We start from the raw sequence: 19307 nt of genomic DNA on the forward strand, positions 1-19307 counted from the left end.
AAGATAAATTTCTCATCTATTTGGCTTGTGTGCCTCAGTTTTTCAGATGAGGCTCAAGGTTGAAGGAAGAAGCACCTTTCCTCCGTTTGTGATTGGGAACATATGGTGCAGGGCGCTGCACAGGAAGGAAGTGTGGAAATTGCAGAAAATGAGAGTTTGGATTAATGCATCTGAACTGGGCATGGCCAGACAAATCCGGCACAACTGCACTGCCAGGACCCCTTAACGGCCCCTCTGCTGGATGGAATAGATGGGGAGAAGGGAGAGATAGGTAAAGGAACATTTAAACCCCTGCTTTGAAATTTTTCAAAGGCACTGCATTATGATATGTTGCGCTCTTTATTGATAGTAATTTAAGGGGTGGAGTGAAGTGTGCTCAGCGGGCATGCTGGGTAAATGAGGGTGTCGAGCAGCGATATAGAGTGGCTGACACATGACTGTATGTGTAGGCTGTGTATTATTTCATTCAGACCTATAGAGTTCTCTTAGGTCAAGTTTAATTTTCAGGATTCTTTGGACAAAAAGGGATGAAGCCCTTCTTAAATATCTGGTTGGTGATCATTTCCCCTAGCCTTTTTCTGTATGGCTAGATCTCAGATAACGTGAGCTATCTGGGCTGAAGGACATGCCAGAATAAGTACTCTGTGTACACTCTCGGCACTCTGTGTATGTAACTGGGAATATGCAAACTAATGCAAGACACAAATGAGTCAGTTCAGATTGGTAATTGACATTTTGGAGCAAATGGGTTACTGGGGTATACTTTACCTCATATGAGTCCCCTTGCTGGTTTCATTTACCCTAGATCTTAAAATGTATTAGTGTTGGGACACTGCAGTATTCTAAGGGTGTACTCACACTAGGCAATCTGTACTGTGCATGAGCACGTTTGACCCCTAAAGTCCAGTTCGTTTGACTAGTGTGATCGCTCCGTACTGTGCCCGGGCACTGCACGCTGAAACGTGCGTTGGGCCTCTTGAAGAGGTGGGCTTGGGCACGGTTCAGTTGGCTCAGGCATGGTACGCATCTAGTGTGATCGCTAACCATGACCGAGCACGGAACTCGAAACATGACGTCAGTGATGCGACTGGGCAAATGGATCACTTTGGTCTATGGCATAGGTGCAGTGTTTACTGGAAATTTGGGCAGACTAGAGTATGCAGGAACAACTGGATACAACACACAAGAACTAAGAGATATTTGGTAAAATTCGTGACTATCTTCTTGCTCGTGGATACCAAAGAACCATTGAGCAATGACGTGACAAGGTGAAAAAAAAACTGCGGATTCAGTATCTGAAGGTAAATCTGGCAGCTCGTCGGATGAAAAGGATAAATTCCAGTGGTACGATGCTGTCCACAATTTGGCATGTGAGAGGGCCGTGTGTCACCGTGCCCCAAATGACTCAAAATAAGCCACAAACTTAAGTAACGTTACAATGATGGAATCCATTGACATGAATTGTCATTTTGCAATATATGTAGGCTATCATGGCCACACACATTAAAATGAAGACTCCAGTCATATCAGTAACCTTATATAGCTGTTTAATTCTACATGGAGAGGGTCCCCACGTGGGGGCTGCCATGTTAGAATCACATGACCAGCCATATACTACTCGTTATTCTCAGTAACCATCCTTTTATTTGACACTTTCACTCATTGATTAGAGTAATCATGGCTGATTGTGAATACTAAATGTCTACAATGGCATTCAAAAGAATCTTAAGAAATCTATTTTACTCAGGGCTTTATACTACGACTAATTTGTCGGATTTTGCGACCATTTTTCCTGCCGGTGCAGCTAAGTTTGGTTAAAGGTTGCAACGGTGCAACTAAATTGTTTGCCAACTCTCGCTGATTATGCGTGACTCTCATTAATTATGCGCGACACGTCCGTTTTCTGTTTCGTCTGTGAGACGGCAAACACTCCAAATGCGGAATGAAACAGCACTAGCCACTACCCGAATCAATTATCAGCTTACTCAATACAGCATGTGCGCAGAGCAGTTTCACCCACGCAGGGCAAACCATTATAAACAGTGCTGCGGGAAGCACGGCATCAGACACGGGAACCTGTTTGAATTTGGCTAATATAATTATTTATTTAGCCCAATTATTTAATTAATTTCTGTTGCAATTTTGTCCATTTCAGAAAGTTTCTGTTTTGTTTTTATATTTTCTAAATATATGGTTTCTAGATCTGTCTTCATTACAAAACTGCCATAGTTTGTATTTTTGAAGTAAAATATTTTTTTTTTTTTACAGATGTTTCTGTTGCATTTCAAGTCAAAATCAATGCTATACTGTCAAATGTGAATTTCAGCAACAAAATATACAATATATATAACAAGATATTCAATGACCAAAAAAAATCTATTGGGAATTGATTGTATCAGGAAAAGTTGGCAGTACATGTCAGAATGGGTCTAGGTGTTTTGTTGGGGTTGGGGGGGGGGTTGATTGTTTTTGTGATCTGTTAATATGTAACAACTTGTTCTACTTCTAAAATGACAATCAAATTGTTGGTAACACTACAATAATGTTCCATTTGTTAACGTTAGTTAATGCTTGAGGTATAATGGACAAACAGCATTTATTAATCTTTGTTAATGTTAGTTAATAAAAATACAATTGTTCATTGTTAGTTCATTTTAGTTTATAGTGTATTAACTAAGGGGCCGTTTACACGACAATGTTTTCAACTAAAAACTGAAAACTTTATGCGTTTTGGCTGTTCGTTTACACGACAACGGCATTTTGGGGCCTGAAAACGCAAACTTTTGAAAACGGGTTTCAAAGTGCAAGTTTTTGAGAACGATGTCATATCGTCTCCGTGTAAACATACAAAAACACGAATTTGTGAAAACGATGACGTCGTGCACACGCGTATTACATGTTTTATAAAGAATGATGGATTGATAGGCATCAATTTGAGATGTATAATTATCAGTATGAATACTGGTGTCTGTGCAAATATCAATAATCAACAATTTATTCATTTGGAGTGTTTTGTATGGAGAGTGAACATTGTACAATAGGCAGAACCTGCAATTTGAAAATCTTGAAATTAATGTATGGATTCAGATGGGAAAAATGTATTTGTATTTTAAATGTTATTTATTTACTTACTTAATTTTATTTTATGTACCTTTACCCTGCAATTAATTCACCCACCGCTTATGTATATAGCCTATAGACAGAGATGTGATGCCATGTATTCAATGATATGCTTAAAATGTGAAAACATATGAGGCAGTGAAAATGCATGTTAGATCCAGTGTACACAAGACCTCTCTCTCCATCAGAAGATATCCATATATCAGAGTTCTGTCTGATATCCAAAACCAGTCAACATCAACAGCTTCTTATGTTAACTTACTCTCCTACCAGCCCAAGAGTCAGCAGGGGGAATACAGAAGAAGGCAGGAGATGAAGTGATGGTAAAAATGAGCAGAGTTTATTGAATCATCTTGAGAGATCAGTCTATAGGCATGCGCACGAGTACTTCAAAACAACTTGCGAGACATTCAAAACTACAATAGCGGACTACAGGACTGTGTTTGTGCTGCTCAAGATTTTGAATTTATTGACACTTCTCCAGCAAAGTAATTGTAGTAATAAAGCAACCTCATCGTCCATCCAGACAAAATTGCTCGATGCTTTCGCCATCTTCATTGTTTGTTTTCACCACTCTGTGGAAGAATGCTTATGTGCGCAGGTGCGTAGTGTTTCTTTACAAAGTGACATCGCCAACTACTGGCCTGGCATGCATAATACAGCGTTTTTAGTCGTTTTCGCGGATCCGTGTGAATGGGGATCGTTTTGACAACGTTGTCGTCTGTACGTGAAACTTTTCAAAAACGCAAAGGAAAAACGTTTCCGTTTTTAATACATCGTTGTCATGTAAACGTACCCTAATGTTATTTTTTACATTCATTCATTGAATTCATTGTTCGGTCATATTAACCAGTTTTGTTAACAATGGTGTGTACCTTACTGTAAAGTGTTAGCAAATTTTTTTCTAACAAATAACAGATTCATTTTGTTTAATTAGACCAGGAACGTGTATTAAATAAATGTTCTGGGTTCAGTGCAAGTTAAGCCTAAGTCTTTCTAGCAAGTCAGTCCACTGTCGGCCATCTTTGGAACGTTTTCGGGAGGCTATTTCCAGTCATGCCAGTGCAGCTCCTATCTACTTAAATGGAGAAATACCAAAATCTCAAAAACGGTTTGCCAAGATTACGATCAAAGAACATATTTTAAATCAGCAATAAAATCTGACAATACTGGTTTCATAAATTGTGATTCTTTACCTCATATTATGCTAAAAAATGCAATTTCTTGTATAGCTAATGCACAAGCGCGTTCTAGAGTTGATTGACAGGTGATGTCTGTATCTGAAAAGTGATTGGCTCTTTTAACTTTAAGGCGGGACTTCCATTCTACATCCGTTGACCGTTGGGTGCTCAGAGCTCCTTGGTTGAGCGTTCCAATTTCTCCCATTCATTTAAATAGAAGTGGCCCATCTCTGCTAAATAATCTCTGGATAAGCTCAACAGCCTTTGTGGTATATTGTTGATTACAAAAAAAAAATAAAAGATTTTTTTGACTTGTCCCTCGATTATTGAAAAAAGCAAAAAGCACAGTTACAGTAAAGGTACGGTCACACATACCTTCAAATTCCACGGGCGAAATACAGTCATCTCAATGGGAATCCACGCGATTGTGAATTTTGTGCGATGGACTTCCTGTGGTGAAGAATTTCCTCACGCTGGTTTTGCATCAAGTTCAAATCGAAATGGCCATGTTGACCAATAGGAAGTTGCTGGGTTTGGCGCTGGTGACATCCATGTGGGCGGTGCTTGGTACACAGCTACACTGAATATTCACAATGGAAAAATTCACTCATTTTAACAGTAAGTTTCTTTTAAATTAAGTCTCACTGAGTATAAAGTGCAGCATTAAAAAAGGCTGCTTGACAATAATATTTTTGCTGGTTTCACACACACTCAACGTCCGCCCATGGAATTTCGCAGTGAGTGTGCCTTAAGGCACTCACAATGGAAGTGAATGGGGCCAGTCCATTAATGTTAAAATACACAGTAGGAAGCATAAGTTTGATTAAAGTAAACATTTCACGTGTTAGCATAATTTTAATGTAGCAAAATCAGGGATTTACCAGTGATATGATGTTCACCAGATGACAGGGTTTACCGGTGTTACGTCGTCATGACAGTGAAGTTGTAACATTGGATATAACGTTATACTGATAATGTTAGTAAGCAATTTTATCACACAGAAATCATGCTAACGAGAATAATGTTTACATCTTGTGGCTATACTTTTGAAACAGTGTGTATGTTTATGGACTGGCCCCATTCACTTCCATTGTAATTGCCTTAGTGTAACTATGATTTTAGTTAGATTTTATATTCTGTTATGTAAGTAAATAGGGTCGATTTTGATTTCTTGTTGACATCCACTTCTTACATGTTCAGATTCTTTGGTAGACATATGATGTTGATAAATAGTGGAAACCCCTAAGATAAAGGTGGGCTCAATGACACCTTCAGTCAGGGGTGGGGCTATTTTGAGAGACAAATTGTGTCCTGTGGATGCACATAGCTAGATTGTTGAAAATGGACAAAACAGCTCCTTGTTTGCATGTAGGGAAAACAAGACCAGCCAATCTACAGCAACCCACCCTTTTTTTTTTTTTTTTGTAGAAAATGTGTGTTGTTTTTATTTTAATCCTGTTCGGCGTGACCTTTTCTCATGTTGATCTCTCTATCTTCTCACTTTTAATCTCTGCACTGTGAATGTGTCAGAGGTATGTTTTGGGAGACGCAGTGAGAGTCAGTGACACTGTTGTGTGCAGAGGGGCTATTGTGTTGTGTGATTCTTCAATGTCCTCCAAGTGTGACAGGCAGCGCGATGTGACTCGCTGCAGTTTGAAAGTGAGGAGGCCGGTCTAACGAAGATGCCTTTCCAGCCATGACAAACTCTCCTGTCACCACTACTGTGCTTCATTCTGCCTCTACGCTACCAGCATTTCTATTATTTTGTCAGACTGTTGTATATCCCCAAATGCAAGTGGTGTAGGCTTCTTTTTAACATTTTGAAATAAAGTCAAACTGTACAGATGCACAAGTACACTCAGTCCCGCCTTACAGGTAAAATATCTTGTTAATCATCTCGAGAATGCACACCACCTATTCAAAATGGTAAAATTGCAGGGGTTTTTTTTAGCAAAAGTTAAAGATTTATTATACCAGTTGTGACGGAACAACACGTCCCTACCATGGATCATCTTCGCCTGCGGTGACTTTTCCGCATTTGGCGGCGCGTGATGGGGCTCACCTGAACCCAGTGAAGAGCCTCATCACTGCTGCCTTTAAACACCGAGCGCAACTCTCCTCGGAAGACCGGTCTCTACCTGCTGGCCTCTTCTCAGGTCCAGGAACGGAGAGGGGAGGGTTTGGTGCGAGTTAGATGCATCGTCAGACCTGCACCCCGGTACCCCGGTGTGAGTTAGATGCAATGCCGGGGGTTGGAGCACGCGTTGCAGCCGACGGGCCAGGATGCCAGGCCACTATTCCCCTCCAGTGCCGAGACTCAGGGAAGCCGGATCACTCGAGTGAAGCTGCTGCCACACGCGCCTTGGAATATGGAGGGGAGTGTTTCGCAGCCACCCACTATCACCTGGACCTTCCCCTGTCTTCACTACTCTTCCTTCACATAGCCTTTTCCACCACAAAGGCCCCAGATTCCCCTTTGTTTTGGACATTTTAAATAAATGCCTCTCTGAGGCCTGATGCCACACCCACTGTGTCCATCTCTTGCTCACCCTGCCACTGTGTGTTGTCAGATCTTATGCTTATTTGAAATATGTTCTTTTATCGTTATCTTGACCAACCGTTTTGGAGATTTCGGTCTTTCCTCATTCAAGTAGACAGGAGCTGCACTTTCATGATGCTTGTTTACATGGAAAAATGCTGCCCATACTGCCCAAGAGCATTCCAAAGACGGCCGCCGAGTGGACTGACTTACCTTGAAAAAGAATCCCCTTTTCTCCCCAATTTGGCATGCCCAATTCCCACTACTTACTAGGTCCTCATGGTGGTGTGGTTACTCACCTCAATCCGTGTGGCAGAGGACAAGTCTCAGTTGCCTCCACTTCTGAGACAGTCAATCCGTGCATCTTATCACGTGGCTCACCGTGCATGACACCGTGGAGACTCACAGCATGTGGAGGCTCATGCTGTTCTCTGCGATCAACGCACTACTTACCACGTGCCATGAGAACCACTCATTGTCACCACAAGGAGGTTACCCCATGTGAGCAACCGGGCCAATTTGGTTGCTTAGGAGACATAGCTGGAGTCAGTCAGCACACCCTGGATTCAAACTCGTGACTCTAGGGGTGGTAGTCAGCGTCAATACTCGCTGAGCTACCCAGGCCCCTGAAAAAGACTTAATTGAAAGGATCCGGAAATAAGTTTGGACCGTTCTAATTCCTTTATTTTTGTTTACATTCTTGAGATGGTCTATAGCCTCAGTCACCAATTACTGTAATTTGCATCTTTTTTCAATAAAATAAAAGTGAACGTTGACTGAGGATTACATTCTGCCTAACATCTACTTTTGTGTTTCATTGAAAAAATAATGTTGGTAGGGTTTGAAGGTTGTGTTAAAGAATTTTTTTGGGGTGAACTATTACTATTACTTAATTCTGCAATCTTATTTATTCAAGGTTTTTCTTGCCAGTTGTTTGTGGAACAGGACCCCAAAATGTATCAGAGCTCTTACCCCCCACCCCAACTCCTCCCCTTTTTTTTGGAAGGTGACCATTGGTCGATGAACACAACTATAAAATAAATAAATGTAATGCAAGTAATAATAAGTAAAAAAAAATAACATGAAAACATAAGTAAAAATCATTAAATCCAAATCTTCATTAACACAGTCCTGTTTAATATTTTGTTCTTATAGGGTCTGGGACACCTAACAGGACCCCCTCAATTTGAGCATTGGTCTATACCCAAATGTATGCCCATGCCCAAATGTATAATATTTCATGTCATGGGTTTGTAGATTTATGGAGTATTCAGGCTTTGTAATTGTTTTATTTTCCTCTTAATATTTTTAAGCCTCCTCCTTTAGTTGTGCCACCAGTTAATTTGTGCTCTATTAATTTTGATGAGTAATCATAAAGTGCATTGCTTCAATATCCCATCTGTCTTGCTCACTAATGAGAGCTGTGCAGCCGTCTCACTCCAAGAGCTCAGTCCTGGGATTTCATTGCCCCTCCTGATGAGGCCAGTGAGGGAACAGTACCTTTCCTGCAGCCTTCGCCCACATCATTTATCTGCTCGCTGCTTCCTTCCCATAGCTTTGTATTGATCAGAGCTCCTCCGCTGAACCCTGGTGCAGTGGCCGTCTGGCCTGTTAGCAGAATGTTTGGTTTCTGTGGCAATTTGGCAAGAAACAAATTCCACCAAACGACTCGGACCTCTGGCTTTGTGATGTCATGTCTGGCGTGCTTGTTTTCGCAGCAGTGGCAGGCAACGGTCGACTGAAGTAATGAATGCATCTTTTTCGTTACCAGAGCACATAAGTGAGCTGCTCACTTCAGTAACAATTGGTACATTGCCCTTTTCTTCCACTCCCCTCACTTTGCATCTGTTGTGGAGGGGTGTGGACACCTGTTTGACAATTAAACTCCAGAAGAGAGCCAGCCTGTGCCAAGAGAAATGTTTGCCTCTTAGTCAAGTTTGCATTCGTATGTGTTGCATTTCTTATACAATAGCTATCAGTTCTATTCAGTTACATGTGTGTTGGATGGAGTTAAGCATTCTCCTATTTATGCCTCTTTATGATTATTGTGCATAGACATTTGCCGATATTCGGTTGACCATCATAATTAACATGCACAGTATTGTTATCATGAGCACTTCAAAATACAATGAATATTTCTAGATAATCTATTGAGTAAATTGTTTTCTAAATGCACTATAGTATTTCCTTCAATAAATAAACATTCCCAACACTCTAACTCTTACAGTAATAGGAAAACATACCAAATTACTAGGAAACTCTCAAATTCATGGGGGTTTTTTTTCGATGAAACTTTTCCCTCAAAATGTTAAAATTTGTGTTACTTGTTCATTTGCAATTAAAATAAACTGTAATAAATTAGATACATGCAAAATAGAAGCATTGGTAGGGCCGCTGCTGGCCAAATTGTTGCCTTACACAGAGCTCTGGGATTGTTGGATGGGGTGAGTGGCAAGGAGAAAGTGCGAGCGCGAGGCGATATTCTTTGTTCTGCGATTGCTTCCGGGTCCTTGAATAACATATAACGTGTGAGTAAGGGTAGCTGGTTGAGTTTCTGATGCCCCCCTAGGGAGTTGGTGCCCTACGCAGACTGTGTAATATGCATATAGGGAGCGGTGGTACTGAGCATTGGACTCAGACTTTTGAAAGCCATCATATCTCTTTGAATCGTATATGGTTTGATCTTTGCAAAGTTACAGTTACACCTTAGCCAAATACATTTAAACTCAGTTTTTCTCAATTCCTGACATGTAATCGTAGAAAACATTCCCTGTCTTAGGTCAGTTAGGATCACTACTTTATTTTAATATTTTTATTTCTTTCATCACATTCCCAGTGGGTCAGAGTTTTACATACATGTTGTTAGTATTTGGTAGCATTGCCTTTAAATTGTTTAACTTGGGTCAAACATTTTGGGTAGCCTTCCACAAGCTTCTCACAATAAGTTGCTGTAATGATGCTGCCACCCTCATGCTTCACGGTCGGGATGGTGTTCTTCGGCTCACCCTTTTTCCTCCAAACAAAACGATGTTCATTATGACCAAACAGTAAATTTTTTGTTTCATCAGACCAGAGGTCATTTCTCCAAAAAGTAAGATGTCTGTCCCCATGTGCACTTGCAAACTGTAGTCTGGCTTTTTTATGGCGGTTTTGGAGCAGTGGCTTCTTCCTTATATGGATATAGATACTTGTCTACCTGTTTCCTCCAGCATCTTCACAAGGTCCTTTGCTGTTGTTCTGGGATTGATTTGCACCAATTACGTTCATCTCTAGGAGACAGAATGCATCTCCTTCCTGAGCGGTATGATGGCGGCGTGGTCCCATGGGATTTATACTTGCATACTGTTGTTTGTATAGATGAACGTGGTACCTTCAGGCATTTGGAAATTGGTCCCAAGGATAAACCAGATTTTTGAAGGTCCAAATTTTTTTTTTTGAAGTCTTGGCTGATTTTTTTTTTTTTTTTATGCTATCAAGCAAAGAGGCACTGAGTTTGAAGGTAGGCCTTAAAATACATCCACAGGTACACCTCCAATTGACTCCAATTAGCCTATCAGAAGCTAGTTGACTAAAGGTTTGACATAATTTTCTGGAATTTTCCAAGCTGCTTAAAGGCACAGTTAACTTAAAGTATTTGAACTTCTGATCCACTGGAATTGTGATATAGTCAATTAAAAGTGAAACAATCTGTCTGTAAACAACTTTTGGAAAAATTACTAAATTATGCACAAAGTAGATGTCCTAAACGACTTGCCAAAACTATAATTTGCTATTATGAAATCTGTGGAGTGGTTAAAAAATGGGTTTTAATGACTTCAACCTAAGTGTATATAAACTTCTGACTTCAACTGTAATTTCTTTGTAGTCTTTTAATTTAAAAGTACAAAACAAGTAACTAAATCTTGTAATTAATAACAACAATAATTTTTATTTATCTTTCTACCCTTTTTGTAATTCAATACTATACCGTGATAATATCGTATACTATGATAAATGCTTAAGCAATTATCACGATATTAAAATTTGATACCGTCACATCCCTAATTGTGCATACTTAAGATTAAAATGCTAAACTTCTCAAATATTACATTGGCCTCAGATGGTTAAAAATGGCTGCACTCTTCTCTATAACTTCAGCCTACTGTAAATACTCCCCTTCCTAACTGTTTAACCACCATGCCTTTTTGCAAGTGCAAAAACTCTCACATGGCTAGTCTTTTTGTTAGTAATGCTGCCATGTACAACCGGATTGTCTATAACAGATGGTTTTTGCCATGTTTTTTTTCCTCATTAAAGCTGACACATATGACAAAACACCTCTTAAAATCCCCCAATAATTCTCTGAAAGCAAATTAGAGAAGAAATCATGATTAGTCTGAAAATGCAAAAGTAAAACAATGTTAAAGAAGAATCACTCATGGTTGCCAGACGCTAAAACAGGAAAGACAAAGATTTGCTTGCAAGGCAGAGCCCATGCCAAGTTAAATCCATATTTAAATCCTTCTCTGGACGGGAGCTGCATGTAAATGAATGTGCTTTGGCATCATGCTCAAGCACAGAATCCACAGCAGTTAGGTCGGAATGCCTGTGTGCACATAATTTGCATTTATTTTGGAGCTAATTTTCATAAGTAAGCATAAAAAATTACGACTTGGAAATAATTATAAAGATGAGCTATATGTTGGATATAGCTGGCGGTGTTGGGGAAAAGAGGGCAATTAGTGCATACCCTGCTGAAAAATCCAACTTCTGATGATGATTTTGGACAGTTTCTGTAGAGAGCAAAAGCCTCTTTCAGCTGGAAGTATTCATTCATTTTTTCCAGTGGGATTTAATAAAATCCTTCATATAAGTGTTCCAAGCCATGAACCTGACCAACCAGCTCTGAGGTGAATCCCAACATTACAAACTTTGTTTTGAAGCAAAAAAGTACTAGTGTCCTAGTAATAGGATACAAGTCCACTTTTTATTCACACAATTATTTTTTGGAACCCAGTCAAATAAAATATTGTTGTAATTTGTAAACAAATAATAATAATAATAATAATAATAATAATAATACTTTTTTTTCATACAGTAGAAATATGTATTCATTTGTGCCCGCTGGCTTTTATTTTGGAGCTAGGAACCCTCCAGAGAGTCCTTTAAGTGTGTATGTAGCTTAGTTCACAGTAGTTTAATAAGCTTCTTATTCAAAATCAGATGAAATGCTCATCCGGTGCCGTTATCGATGCACGTTATAAGAGAAGTGTGTCAACAGATCAGCGTGTTGCGCATGCATACTATATATTACTTATTAAACGATTTGTATGGACTACTTTAGTGGTGCTTTTATTGCTCTTTTATGTCATTTTTGGAGCTTGACAGTAATGACCATGACTAACACATAGTATCGTAGTATATGGATCGGGCTCGTCAGACAGATACCCAATCTGGTTAAAAATGTTAGTATTGGAGCCGATACAGATCCAGGTATTGGATCGGTGCATCCATATTTGACCATCTTGGTCAAACTGGTTAGGGCTTGTAGACCGCCTTGGATCAGAAACAAAAATCTTCTATAACTTGCCCACCTAAAGATCTGTTTTTAGCAGTATAAAGAAGGGTTCCGCATCAGCTAAATGGATATAAAGACATTGGTTGGTCAAAGTATTTGACAAAATCCCATGTCAAGGAGGCTAGGTTGTGAATACATTTGAACATGTACAAATTTTGAACATGTTAAAGGTCTTTGTAAAAAAAAAAAAAAAAAAAGGCCTCAGTTTGGCCCTCAGCAGTGCAAAGGAAATTGTTCTCCACATTAAGCGATATACAAGAGAACTGGGGATTGTGAATTAATGAGTGTGTTGGTTGCGTAAGCTGCTGTGAATGGAACCGTCAGCTCTTGCGGCTGTAAAGTTTCACACCAGGCGAGTGGGAAAGCTGCATGTTTTATAAACCTCTCACACATGGATTGTGGGGCAGAAACTGGAATAAAAGTGATGAATGGCCTTTAAGAGAAGCTATAGAGGCAGGTGAAGCTCAGCGCAGCAAGACAGGCTCAAGTGTAAGAGCAGTTGTAAATTAGTCGTTCTGGAAATGGCAAGTTTTTCAATCACTGACCTTGACGTGGAACATCTCATGACATCGGTCCTCAGTGATTTGGCAGATGGTTAAATTGAGCAGCTGAGTCATAACAAACTAAACCACAGAAAGGAGGAGGCTGTTTCTCTCTCTTACTCTCTCTCACATGCACACGCACACACACACACATACACATGCACTTCACTGGCATGCACACATTGTTTCTCTTTATGAAAACCTGTCAGAGTTAGCACTTCATACCCAAAGCTTCTCATATGTGAAGGATTATTTATTTGTTTGATATTTATATACAACATGCTTGTTTGATCATTTTTGCAGGAATAAAACTGATGGATAGTGTTGTTAAGATATATACGAAATTCCACACTGGTCCTTAGAGAGGAACTTCCCTATGAGGTCATTTACTCTGTTGCAAATACTAAACACATGTCTCCCATTTCACACATTTGAGCTCCAAGACTGAATGAATTACACCTCTCCAGGCCCAAATCTGCCTCATAATGCAATGTTTGCTTTTTATTTATTTATTTGTTCTATCCATATACTCTGATTATAATCCTTAACATGTGAAATAAAATAAGACCTTTTTGTTTACCTTATAGTCAGTAATATTTTCCGTCATATTACCAAATATTATGGTATTCTTGTGAAGTATGATCCTAATGTTTTATGGATCATGTTAAGGAGAGGAAAAAGCCCAGTCTGAGTGTAAATGGGCCCCAGCACTGACTGACATGCAGTGCCACACACACTGCTTTGCTCTGTACACTGTCTTAGGCATTAGATCAGACCACATGCACCCTGATTATGTTTGTTAGACCTTGTGTTAGGGGAAAAAGAGGAACTTGCTTTCTTACATTCTCAATAGATAGATAGATAGATAGATTTTATATATGTTTTATGTATAGCTGTTTTATCATTAAATGAAGGCGGTGACTGATCAGTCAACACATTGGCCCTCTTAACAGCATGAAAAAACAAAACTTTATTCAGATTCAAATAAGTTATCCACAGAAGTGAGTAATGGACTTGTGATTGGTTATAATGCTCAACTGCCTAAAAAACTTGTGTGGTGATGGGGCGTGGTCATTTGTATGTTTGTGGGAGAGAGGGAGTGGTGTGGCTCGGTTGCTTGATGAGCCACACCACTCCCTCTCTCCCGCAAACACACACGACCATGCCCCCGTCACCACAACATGTTAAATAGACATTTTTACCCAACATGAGTAGACCTGCTATAATTGACACTTTTCATGATTAGTTAGGCTAACTGTGGCAGCTGTAATTGTAATCTCAAATATATATTCAATTTATTGTTTAAGTTGTCATTAGAGGTTAGAAAATTGTGAGCTAGCCTATATTAATTAGATCAGTCAAAGTTCGATTAGGGCTGCAACAAACGATTATTTTGATAATCGACTAATCTAACAATTATTAGAAGGATTATTCAACTTTTCAGGCGATTATTGCAATGATTAATCATTAGCTCTTAACCGATTATTCAGCGTGTGCCCTGACTTAAAAGGTTGTATTAAGCGTGCTTACTAACAACAAAGAGGAAAAAATCATCTTTTAAAAATACCTCTAAATGACATTCACTGAATTAAAAGGGAAAACAAAAAACAAATTAAAGTTTAATTCAATAAAATAAAAAAAAAATCACTTTTTTCTGTTGTTATCAAGTGTTTTTTCTTGTTTTCTATTTAAAAATATCTAAAAATCCTTAAAACAAGATACATTTACTTGCGAAGCAACATATATGATATTTAGAATTGCTTTAAGAGAATGTATCTTAAATATGTGTATTTTATGTATTCATGTAAGTGTATTATTTCACTTGTTTATACTTCTGTTAGTGCAGAAAAGTCAAAATATATTTATATTCAAGATATATTTGCTGAAAGCAAGTCTAAATATCTTATATGTTGTTATGTAATATGTTGCTTCTTAGGTAAATGTATGTTGTTTTAAGGAATTTGAGATATTTAAAAATATTAAATATTTAATATTATATTCAACATTCTCAGATAACAATTTTTTTATTTGGCAGTATACCTCCTAAAGTAAATGTACATTGTTTTAAAGAGGTTTTAGATATTTATATAGGAAAACAAGCCAAAGCAAAAAACAAATCAAAAACGTATTTTTGTTGCAGTGTATAATGGGATGAAGACTACCCTCTCTCACATTTCTGTTCACTTCAATCTATCTTTAACTCACAAAAAACAAACTTTCTCTTCTTAATAAAAATACACACTGTAACACATATATTATGATTCAATACGTCGCGAGCCATCACGTTTTCATCTAGCTGCGTAAAGCACGCATGTGAGGGACAAGCGTCCCCGCGCTAAAGTGTACATCAGCCGGGTGCGGTTTCAATCTCTTCCCCTTAGATCGGGTCACTTCACACGAATCATAGAAGCGGTGCTGACCCTGCAGAGAAATCGCAGTTTCGGAGTATGCATTTATTTACATGACCTGTTTCCTTATTATTTGAACTTTAATAAAGGATGCATTAAATATACAGTATAACGCCAAGGTGTTTCCTTTAAAGATGCTCTGACATGCAAGTTTTGCTTAAGTGGAACGGCAGCTCCGGCTCTGCTTTATTTCACAATGAGATTGCTTCTGTATTTACTTATTTTGTTTTTTTTTTCAATCTCATGTTAAGTTACATGAGATCAAACGACTATTTGGAAACGAAAAGTATTGTCGACAATTTTCTATTGTCAACGTTGTCGATAACGTTGACTAATCGTTTCAGCCATAAGTTCAATAGATCAATCAAGTTGTTTGTGTTCCTGTTTTAATGCTTGGCTGATATGGCTGGTTGTATTTGAGTATCATGCTCAGCCATGCAGTACAATCATTTACAGCCAATAAAGGTTTGTATATTGTCGACTATCAGTGTACAGGTGCATCTCAATAAATTAGAATGTCGTGGAAAAGTTCATTTATTTCAGTAATTCAACTCAAATTGTGAAACTCGTGTATTAAATAAATTCAATGCACACAGACTGAAGTAGTTTAAGTCTTTGGTTCTTTTAACTGTGATGATTTTGGCTCACATTTAACAAAAACCCACCAATTCACTATCTCAAAAAATTAGAATATGGTGACATGCCAATCAGCTAATCAACTCAAAACACCTGCAAAGTTTTCCTGAGCCTTCAAAATGGTCTCTCAGTTTGGTTCACTAGGCTACACAATCATGGGGAAGACTGCTGATCTGACAGTTGTCCAGAAGACAATCATTGACACCCTTCACAAGGAGGATAAGCCACAAATATTCATTGCCAAAGAAGCTGGCTGTTCACAGAGTGCTGTATCCAAGCATGTTAACAGAAAGTTGAGTGGAAGGAAAAAGTGTGGAAGAAAAAGATGCACAACCAACCGAGAGAACCGCAGCCTTATGAGGATTGTCAAGCAAAATCGATTCAAGAATTTGGGTGAACTTCACAAGGAATGGACTGAGGCTGGGGTCAAGGCATCAAGAGCCACCACACACAAACATGTCAAGGAATTTGGCTACAGTTGTCGTATTCCTCTTGTTAAGCCACTCCTGAACCACAGACAACGTCAGAGGCGTCTTACCTGGGCTAAGGAGAAGAAGAACTGGACTGCTGCCCAGTGGTCCAAAGTCCTCTTTTCAGATGAGAGCAAGTTTTGTATTTCATTTGGAAACCAAGGTCCTAGAGTCTGGAGGAAGGGTGGAGAAGCTCATAGCCCAAGTTGCTTGAAGTCCAGTGTTAAGTTTCCACAGTCTGTGATGATTTGGGGTGCAATGTCATCTGCTGGTGTTGGTCCATTGTGTTTTTTGAAAACCAAAGTCACTGCACCCGTTTACCAAGAAATTTTGGAGCACTTCAGGCTTCCTTCTGCTGACCAGCTTTTTAAAGATGCTGATTTCATTTTCCAGCAGGATTTGGCACCTGCCCACACTGCCAAAAGCACCAAAAGTTGGTTAAATGACCATGGTGTTGGTGTGCTTGACTGGCCAGCAAACTCACCAGACCTGAACCCCATAGAGAATCTATGGGGTATTGTCAAGAGGAAAATGAGAAACAAGAGACCAAAAAATGCAGATGAGCTTAAGGCCACTGTCAAAGAAACCTGGGCTTCCATACCACCTCAGCAGTGCCACAAACTGATCACCTCCATGCCACGCCGAATTGAGGCAGTAATTAAAGCAAAAGGAGCCCCTACCAAGTATTGAGTACATATACAGTAAATGAACATACTTTCCAGAAGGCCAACAATTCACTAAAACTGTTTTTTTTATTGGTCTTATGATGTATTCTAATTTTTTGAGATAGTGAATTGGTGGGTTTTTGTTAAATGTGAGCCAAAATCATCACAATTAAAAGAACCAAAGACTTAAACTACTTCAGTCTGTGTGCATTGAATTTATTTAATACACGAGTTTCACAATTTGAGTTGAATTACTGAAATAAATGAACTTTTCCACGACATTCTAATTTATTGAGATGCACCTGTACATCCCTTGGTAATACCATTGTACTTTTTTGGGGGAAAATTCCTTTACCTGCAGTAGTCGTTCACAAGCTGCACATGTGTTGAACTTAATAAAGACCTCTTCATCACTTGCAAACGATAGGACGCATTAGCAGGTTTAGTTTCAATTGATTGTAGATATATATCCACTGCAACCAGCGTTGTCTTTGTTTCCTGTGTGTTGTAAAGTATTCCATTACTTTACAACATTAGTGTGTTGGCGATGCTCCAAATGATTTAGCAGTGCGCTTGTGAGTTGTCTGAATCATTCAGACTTAATTGCGAACCGATTCAGACCGCTTTAATTGACAAGAACCGACTCAAATGAGCGATGCATTTGTGAATCAGATTTCTTTAGTTCTGATTCAAAACTGCCGAGAGTAAACGCATGATGAAGCGGTGTAGCTTTTGTCAAAGCTACGCTGCTACCTAATCAAAAACATCGCTACTGAAAAGCTACTTGATTTAAAAACTAGCAAAACTACCACCTCGCTACTGAAATGTAGTTAAGCTAACAGCTCCGCTATTTGTAGCGAAGCTACTGTCCATCACTGGAAATGATTTTGAAACCTCTGCTCAGTGTTTGTGTAAAGACCACCTCAATTCTCCAAAATTGTTTACCAACATTTGCTCCATGCATGTTAAAATGGGCTGGAATCTGATAAAAAAGAATTGTTGAAATTGCAAACATGGATTATCAATAGTGTGGAGAGAGATTGATATTTTCTTTCTCTGCAATTTTGTGGCTCATACACGAGACTGAGGAGCGGAATGTTGTTACCTGCAACACAATATTGGCTCAAACAGCCTGAAGAAGCTGGCAATCATATATCTTTACCCAACAGCCTCAACCGAATGTAATTTTCAAAGCCAGATATTGTATTTGTTCATCACATACCAGATGTTGTATCAATTCAATTGCGTCAACTTAATATTTTGATTTATTTATGTGTTTCTGTGTTTTCTGTGGCTGTCTTTTGGAACTGAGTGGCATCGTAAAATATGAGGTTTATCAAAGTTTCAGCGCTCAGCTGTTTTGACGAGCTTCGGCAATACATCACTGACAACTCTGAGCGCCCCGGCTGCACCGGCACAAACGTAAGCACGTCAGTGCAGGAAAGGGAGCGATGCACTTTTGAAAGTGATTTATGTGAAGCAAAATAAATAAATAAACTCCTCACAAATACTTCAGCATAGACTCTGAGGGAATAATAACAATTCAGAGATTTACAGTTGCAGAAATAAATATATGAGCCCTTGAATTTACCATGCATTTCTGCATAGATTTGTGATCTGAACTTTCAAGCCAAGAAACAAAAACACTTAAACAAGACTGCTTAAACAAATAACACACAAACATTGTTACGTTTAAACCTTTATTAAACACACCATGTAAATTTTAATTAAAAAAATAAAAAAGTCATTAAAATGTCATTAATTTGACTGTACACTATGTCTCGGTCTGTGTTTAAATGTGTGTTTGTGTTGGAAGGAGTATAGGGAATGTTTTTGATGGAGCTGTGAATCTGTGTTTTTGGACAGGTATGGATGAGAGGACAAGCCAGGCGTCATGGGCCTCAGGTGGCCAGTCCAGCCCATCCTATGAGTCCTCCAGGGTAAGACTGGTCTCTCCTCACCTCCCTCACGCATACACACTGCACACCACCTAATACCATGACACCATGGCAAATGTACATTTCCATTTGTCCAGTTCAGAGTTATTTGACCACAGCAAACATTTGCATCTGATTTGCTCACCAGCTCTAAATTGACATTTGATAGGTTTTATAAAAATCCTCTGATAATCATGTAGAAGAGCACCAAGAGTAGTATTGTTTATTTAGCAGGTGTTTATTTATAGGGAA

At 38.9% G+C, this 19307-nt stretch overlaps 1 protein-coding gene across 7 annotated transcripts in view; it reads left to right on the forward strand.

Moving 5' to 3' along the window:
* The window catches only part of LOC127442937 (transcription factor 12-like), a 145953-nt gene that overhangs the window by 17291 nt on the left and 109355 nt on the right, over nucleotides 1-19307 (forward strand). For all 7 annotated transcript variants that reach the window (XM_051701346.1, XM_051701382.1, XM_051701364.1 and 4 more), the window contains one exon: nucleotides 18985-19058. In XM_051701346.1, coding sequence (XP_051557306.1) covers nucleotides 18985-19058 — 74 coding nt within the window. The remainder of the gene's footprint in view (nucleotides 1-18984; nucleotides 19059-19307) is intronic.

The sequence above is a fragment of the Myxocyprinus asiaticus genome, chromosome 1, assembly GCF_019703515.2.
Source record: "Myxocyprinus asiaticus isolate MX2 ecotype Aquarium Trade chromosome 1, UBuf_Myxa_2, whole genome shotgun sequence".
Lineage (NCBI taxonomy): Eukaryota > Metazoa > Chordata > Actinopteri > Cypriniformes > Catostomidae > Myxocyprinus > Myxocyprinus asiaticus.